The sequence below is a fragment of the Lentinus tigrinus genome, assembly GCF_003813185.1.
Source record: "Lentinus tigrinus ALCF2SS1-7 unplaced genomic scaffold L226scaffold_59, whole genome shotgun sequence".
Lineage (NCBI taxonomy): Eukaryota > Fungi > Basidiomycota > Agaricomycetes > Polyporales > Polyporaceae > Lentinus > Lentinus tigrinus.
Window position 1 is genome coordinate 125,759 of NW_027137968.1, and position 7,270 is coordinate 133,028.

General features: G+C 56.9%; 2 protein-coding genes across 2 annotated transcripts; one reads left to right on the forward strand and one right to left on the reverse strand.

Moving 5' to 3' along the window:
- Positions 1-83: 83 nt before the first annotated feature.
- L226DRAFT_540563 (uncharacterized protein) lies at positions 84-1,966 on the forward strand. The gene is made up of 6 exons (XM_067681897.1): positions 84-199; positions 271-305; positions 363-723; positions 776-1,313; positions 1,414-1,734; positions 1,798-1,966. The coding sequence occupies exons 1-5, from the start codon at positions 147-149 to the stop codon at positions 1,702-1,704; spliced, it is 1,278 nt and encodes a 425-aa protein (XP_067529220.1). The 5' UTR covers positions 84-146; the 3' UTR covers positions 1,705-1,734; positions 1,798-1,966.
- Positions 1,967-2,076: 110 nt separating this feature from the next.
- L226DRAFT_576281 (uncharacterized protein) lies at positions 2,077-3,473 on the reverse strand (the record flags this gene model as incomplete). Its single annotated transcript, XM_067685321.1, has 5 exons — positions 2,077-2,258; positions 2,323-2,939; positions 2,996-3,111; positions 3,165-3,254; positions 3,315-3,473. 5 exons carry the CDS (start codon positions 3,471-3,473, stop codon positions 2,077-2,079), a joined length of 1,164 nt encoding a protein of 387 aa, XP_067529221.1.
- Positions 3,474-7,270: the final 3,797 nt, after the last annotated feature.

A 7,270-nucleotide genomic window follows, 5' to 3' on the forward strand; every position in this document is an offset into this window, starting at 1 on the left:
TCTGGATGACCCGCGGTGTTCCGCGGTGGCGGTGCGTCTTGTGACTCGCCGACAGGGGTAGTACTTATTCGGAATTCGTGACACATATAACGCAACGCCACCCCCCGTCGTCTCTGCATTTCTCCTCCAGTTCGGTGTCCAACGCCATGGCTACGCACTCTTCTAGTCCATCGCGTAAATCTTTGAAGGACTGTGTACGGTAAGCCGCAGAGCAAGGCAATATTCATCCCTAGTAGTTCAACACGTGTTAATTGCCATGCGTTGGAACAGACACTTCACGCCAGCATGGTTCGCCGCCATCATGGGTATGTAAGACGAAGTTAGTTCACTCTGAACTGTCGCTCAATTTGTGATGTATGCAGGCACAGGGTCGATCTCCATCCTGTTCCACGCCTTCCCCTATGCGAACGGTTCGACGACGATGGTGGTCTTCACCTACATTTTCTTCTTCCTCAACCTTGCCCTCTTCATCATATTCAACGCCCTCACAGCAGCCCGATACATTTTATTCCCTGACATATGGAGCATCATGTTGCACCATCCGACTCAGAGTCTCTTTCTCGGGACGTACCCGATGGGAGCCACGACGCTCATCAACATCGCTGTCGGCCTCATCTACGAGGGCGGTTTCGGCGGGCAGGCCTTTCTGTACAGCATGTGGGCATTCTGGTGGCTCGACGTGGCAATATCCATCCTATGCGCGTTCGCCATTGTGCACGTAATGTAAGTTAAGGTTGTCTGCGCCCTTCACAATTGAATGCTAACCTGACGTCAGGAAAACGCGTCAGGAGCACGCCTTGCAGCGGATGACTGCTGTGTGGCTCCTGCCCGTCGTGACGCTCATCGTCGCATCGTCCACGGGGGGCGTCCTCGCCTCACCATTGGCCCAGTATTCCGAGTCGCATTCCCTCATCACTCTCACCGTCTCGGCGGTTCTCGTCTTCATGGGACTTGGGCTTGCCCTCATGATCCTTACCATGTACCTTCTCCGCCTCATCGTCTACGGCGTCCCTCCGAGCGCTGGCGTGCTGAGTGTCTTCATCCCACTCGGTCCCATGGGTCAAGGCGGCTTCTCCATCCTTCTCCTCGGACAGGGCTTCCAGTCCCTTCTACCGTTGAAGTCCGGTGGGTCGGCGATACTGCGGCAGGAGCGTGCGGGAGAGATCATCAGCGTGCTGAGCATCTGCGCGGCGATGGTGCTCTGGTCGCTTGCGACGATGTGGTTCATCTACGCCGTACTCGCCGTCGTAGAGGTCACGCAGCAGACGCGCGTCCCGTTCAAGCAGGCCTTCTGGGGTCTCATCTTCCCTAACGTAAGCCCCCTCCCCACGCCTTCAGTCTTCTCCCGGGCACGTTTGTGGGTCCAGGCGAATTTCACATCACATCGGAGAGCTGATAGTATCGTTTTGACAGGGCGTGTACGCGAATTTGACGGTCCAGCTCTATCGGGAGCTCGCCTCGCCGTTCTTCCGCGTGTGGGGAGCCATCTACTCCGCCGGCACGCTTATCTTGTGGGCGTGGGTGTTTGTGCGGACTTTGACTCTCGTACATAACGGCGCTATCTTCGAGTCGCCCTGTCTCGAGGACTTCGATATGGCCCGCGCAGAAGGCAAGCGGGTGGCGTCACCGCATGGGCCATGTAGTGCGCCTGTGTCGGCGACGACAACCATTGCGTGTTCGGGAGCGACGATGAGCGCTCACTAGGATTCAGTGCTTGCCTAAGGGCGCGGCGGGGTGCGTAGGCGGGTTCTGCGAGGAGGGACTCTAGGAAAAGTTGACCTATATTTTACAATCCAGATTATCTAGTAGCACACAATAATATAGAACTCGGCACGGAACGCAACACTCGAATCGAGCCTCGAGGGTCCAGTGGCCGGGAATCTATCCACAGCGATACAAGTTAGAGACAGACGGCTATTCCACATACACGCTGTGACGTGGGCGTGTGATGTGTATGATACAGTCGATATCTAGAGGAGGGACAGGCGAGCGGGCGGGGACTCGTGGGGGAAAGTCAGGGATGTGCGGGATGATACCTAATCAGAAGGCGGGCCAATGGCCCAGAATCCGTTAGAGCTAAAGCGCTACGGTGGACGAGGAGTTGCCTTGGCTACCAAAGCCTTTCTCGGGGTCGAACGTGTTCTTGTTCCCCGAGGCTACGGGCTCGTCTGGCACGTAGGGCGCCTTGAACATCGACCCGTCGATGAACGCCGGTATGCTGCGCAGGAAGACTGTGATCCATAGTAGGAACACAACACCTGTGAGGGAGATCGGGTCAGTAAGAGGTCGATCCTTTCGGAGAAGAGAGACTTTGAAGCATACCACACCATGCCGCTCCAATGGCGCGGAATACGGGGCTGTCCAGTACCTTCGCGAGTTGTACGCACAACAGTGCGAAGACACCGTTGGGGAAAATCAGGCCCCAGTATGCCATTGAGAACGGAATATTTGCGGTGGCGCGGACATGACCAATGGAGATGACCGCGAGAAGGATCCACGCCACACCCAACGAGAACAGCACGAACGCCCCAAGGAAGCAGCCTGCGAAGATCATCTGGCCGGCGAGCGCGATCGTCGGGAACTCGTCTCCCATGTGCAGCGGCAGGATCTCAGAGAGGTCCTGACCGTTGACGAGGAGGGAGAACCCGCCTTGGCCGAGCGGGCCGAGCGTGATGAAGGCGGAGAGGATGAGCGCAGGGTCGGGCGGTCCGCTGGTGATAAGACGCAGAAGGTACACAGTAATCATCATGAGCGCGAAGCCCAGACCGATGATGACCATGGTGAACGAGAAGCCACTCGTGACGAGCGCTATTGTCGTTGAGTGCGGTAGGAGGGCGTGGGACATCAGGCCGCCTGAAGACGACGCGACGATGAGGGTGACAACCGGCAGGAGCCATACCGCTGTCATCTTGGGTAATGGCTGGTCTTGCTTGGTAATCCTGGACGATGGTTAGCGGTCGGTCGGACGGACAGGGTGAACTGCGCAGGCACATACATGGCATAGAGCATGCCGAACGCGATGAGGTAGGATACCGCGGAGTCCAGCCACCAGAAACCCCAGAGGGTCCACAGGAACGGTGTACCACCAAAACCCCAGTCTTGATTGATGTTCTGTAGGTCGGTTGGCATCGGACAGAGAGACTCGAGAGTCGACGCTGGCTTACCAGTGCAGAATTGATCAAAGTAGCGGCTCCCATGGGGAAGCACCCGATGAACAAACTTTGCGCAGGATGATGAATCATCAAGGACCAGATCTATGAGACGCATAAATACGTGTCAGACGCAGGAGGATACAAGGAAGCCGTATGACGCACCTCGGGGAACAGAACGTATCGGAGTATTGTGCATGTGCACACGAACACAAAGAGCACGAGGTTCAGCAAGAAGATTACGAGGGCAGCAATCTTGAGCGCCAGGCTGTCGTTGTGGTAAGGGAAGTTGTGCAGAAGGGCCGAGACGACACCAGTGCCCATGATCACGGCATGCCAGGCCCAAGTGAAGTGACTGTGTATTCATGTCAGCAATGGTTCCTCAACAGAAAAATACAACCGAAACTAATCAATCCTATTGATCACAATGCTTGCTCCGCACGAACACCTTTTACAGCACCATGGGATCGTGCACGCCACACTGGTGTTCAACGACTCGGCGACTGTGAATGATGATGACACTAGCACCGCGAGATTGTCGCATTCATTGGCCGTCTCTATTTCGGCTAACCACAACGTGGCTGCCATAGAAAGCTTACCCGCTGTTTTCCTTGTACGTGCGTCATCATACATATGGGTGCAGCAAGCTACGCTCACATTGCCTATACGGAGACGCCGATCTATGCAGCCGCCTAGCCGTTCCTCCTGATACGAAGAGCCGTTCGACCCCAAACGAGACAAGAGAATGCCAAAGGACTTACCGAACTCGCTCCCTCCAACTCTTCCAAGCATGAACGGGCAGTAAGAGCGGCATAGTGGGCGAGGACAGGCCCCACGGAGCTGAGGATGGGCCGAAAGAAAGGGGGAGAGGCGGAACCACGTCAGCGGGGCGCGGGCTGCACCTATATAGATGCTACGCATGTTGTCTGAGGCTGACACGCCCTCCACGCTTTCCGAATGGCCCCCAAGAGATTGGGACCGGAGCTCGAACAGCGCTGCTAGCGAATTCCGAATAGTGTGTCTTCGGAACACGAGACTCGGTCTGGCCTCCAATAGCGGCCTGTGGATATCCTGGGAAGTGCGATAGGCAGCGCAAGGCAGCGCGGCATCCGTCAGAGAGCGCAACAGTGCCCAGTCACAATTCCGAATTGTTTGGCCACTCGGAGCAGCAGGATTGGGGAACCGAAAACGGCTGATCGGGCGTCTGTCGACTTGTTGTGCTGTTACAACACTGCCACACTCACGTGCTTTGCCCGCGAGAACAGACAAGCCAACGAAATCGCCCCAGGACCCCACTCTGCAGTGCTTGTGGTTAGCATAATGCAAGGTTATGTTGGAGTATAAGTACGATACTTACTTACGATACTTATGACTCTTTGTATTGTTTACTTACTTCCTTTGTATTCGGATTACTTATGATACTTACATCTCAGCGTCTATGTATACAATCTATACTTGTTCCTCTCCTCGTACATTGTGCCACTCCAACAGGTTATGAGCCCTGCTTGCTCAACCTAAGAAACCTGCTCAGCTCTAGAATGACCTCCACGAATATTCTCGACATGATTTCACGCGTCAAGATCGACCCCCTCGAGACCACGGACGACTGGAAGCTGTGGTCCGTTCAAATGGGCGACCTTCTGTGGCAAGCGAAGCTGTGGCCTTACGTCCAAGGCACAAAGAAGCTCCCGACCTTCCCGGACGGACACACAGTCACGGCAGGCGAGCAAGAGTCTATTGAGACATGGAAGTACGAGGATCGGACCGCGCTCACCAGCATCCGGACTCGCGTCGGGAAGAACACGATCGACCTCATTGTCAATTGCGAGACAAGCGCCGAAGCTTGGCAGAAGCTGGAGAAGAACTTCGCGACGCGCGGGCTCGCGAAGATCTTGGATCTCAAACGCAAGATTAGCACTACAGCGTACACGGAGGACGAGGACATTGACAAGTGGATGAGACAGATGGTGAAGTGGCGCGAGGAGTTGAGGCATTTGGGACGACCCATCCCGGACGATGAGTTCTCCATCACTCTCCTCGCACACTTACCGGAGAGCTGGCGCGCGTGGACTGACGGCATCAGCGACGAGCAGATCCTGGACGCGGACAAGATCCAGGGGAAAATACGCGAACGCGGACGTCGGATCGCGAGCAACAATGGGTCCGAGGCCGCCCTTGTTGCAAAGACGTCGAAGGACACCTCGGGTGCGCGCGCGGGCGGGACCGTGCGCGACGAGGGCTGCTATGGGTGCGGACAGAAGGGACACATCAAGCGCTTCTGTCCGAACAGGAAGCAGGGGAGGGGAGGTCAGAGCGACGGAAAGAAGGGGGAGGAGGGGCGGAAGCACTCGGACGGAAAGAAGAAGAGCAACAAGCAGCGCGCGATGGTCGCGAAGGACTCGGACTCGGACTCGGACTCGGACTCGGATTACGCTTATGCGTCAATCGAATCCGTGGACGACGAGGACGAGCTCGCACTCGTGCTTGTTGGATCTCGTGCCTGGATCGCCGACTCTGCTACCACCTCCCACGTCGCGCGCGAACTGCGCATGTTCTCTGACTACGAAGAAACCCCCGGACGCACCTTGCACGGTGCTGGCGCGACGCCAATCCTGGGGCGCGGGACGGTGCGCTTCAATTTCGAGCACGAAGGGAAGACCACAACGGTCACTCTGCATGATGTCATACACGCTCCCGGAGTACCGCACAACCTAATCTCGATCGGGCGGGTGGAAGCAGGTGGTCACAAGGTCGAACTGAGCAACGGTCAGATTCAGTTCAAGAACGCGAAGGGGCGGGTGTACGGATCCGGACAGCGCATCGGCAACTATCTGTATGAAGTCGAAGGGTACGCAGAAGTACAGGTGCCGGAGAAGACGCTCGCAGCCGCGGTATGTCGTCCCAAATGGATCCCAACATTCGACGAATGGCATGACATTCTAGGTCATCCAGGCATGAAGTCCGTTATCGCACTGTACAAGAAGGGGCTCGTCACCGGGATGAAGGTCGACGAGACCGTGCCCCCCTCCGAGCAGTGCGATGCCTGCATCCAGGGGAAGCAGACAGTGGCGTCATACCCGAAGCGATCGGAGACAGAGATAGCGGAGATCGGGGATCTCACGGTGATGGACACGTGGGGTCCGGCGACGACTGTGGGGATCCGAGGGGAGCGGTACTGGTGGGCGTTTACGGACGGAAAAGGGAGGAGATCTAGACCTGCGTTCGGAAAGCACAAATCGGAAGCCTTCGGGCATTTCAAAGACTACAAGGCGTACGTCGAGCTGAAGTTTGGCGTGAAGCTCAAGAAGATCCGGTGCGACAACGGCGGTGAATTCCTTACCGCAGAATTTACAGCATACCTCCGCAGCGAAGGAATCGAGCTCGAAACTACCGCACCTAAGTCCTCGGCTCAGAACGGCATCGCAGAGCGCATCTGCCGCACCGTCATGGATCGTGTACGTACAGTCATGATTGCCGCAGGCCTACCGAAGTTCCTATGGCCGGAAGCCGTTGCGCACGTCATTTATCTGAAGAATCGTCTGCCTACACGAGCTTTGAAAGATAAGACCCCCGATGAGGTCTGGACTGGGGAGAAGCCGGACGTTTCGGACCTGCGTGCCTGGGGCAGCCGCTGCTGGGTTCTCACATCACCGGAGCAGCGCACGAAGTTGGACCCCAGATCCAAACCGATGCACTTCATGGGACTAGCAAGCGGTAGCAAGGCTTGGCGATATTACGACCCCACCACCAAGCGTATAGGGAAATCAAGAAACATTATCTTCGCTATTCCCAAACGACGCGTACAGGATACTACCGATGAAGACGATTACGACTACGTACAACTCCCCGCTCCACCGCTCGAGGGGGAGAGCAGTGATAGTCAGGAGAGAGAGAGCGCAGAGGCGCGAAACGAGCGGGAGAGCGAGACGAGTGGGCGCGGAGATGCGCGAGACGGGCGGAAGAGCGAGACGGGTGGGCGCAGAGATGCGCGAGACGGGCGGAAGAGCGAGATGAGTGGGCGCGGAGATGCGCGTGATCAGCGGGCGGCGGATGACTGTGGCGCGAAGGCGCACGACGGGCGGGCGGCGGATGACAGTACCCAGGAGGAGTCCAGACCCAAG

Excerpts from the sequence above, each read along its gene's own strand:
- L226DRAFT_540563 (XM_067681897.1), top strand. The coding sequence starts at position 147 with ATGGCTACGCACTCTTCTAGTCCATCGCGTAAATCTTTGAAGGACTGT. Across the intron at positions 200-270 it reads TCTTTGAAGGACTGTGTACG|ACACTTCACGCCAGCATGGT; the intron begins GTAAGCCGCAGA and ends GCGTTGGAACAG. Across the intron at positions 306-362 it reads ATGGTTCGCCGCCATCATGG|GCACAGGGTCGATCTCCATC; the intron begins GTATGTAAGACG and ends TGATGTATGCAG.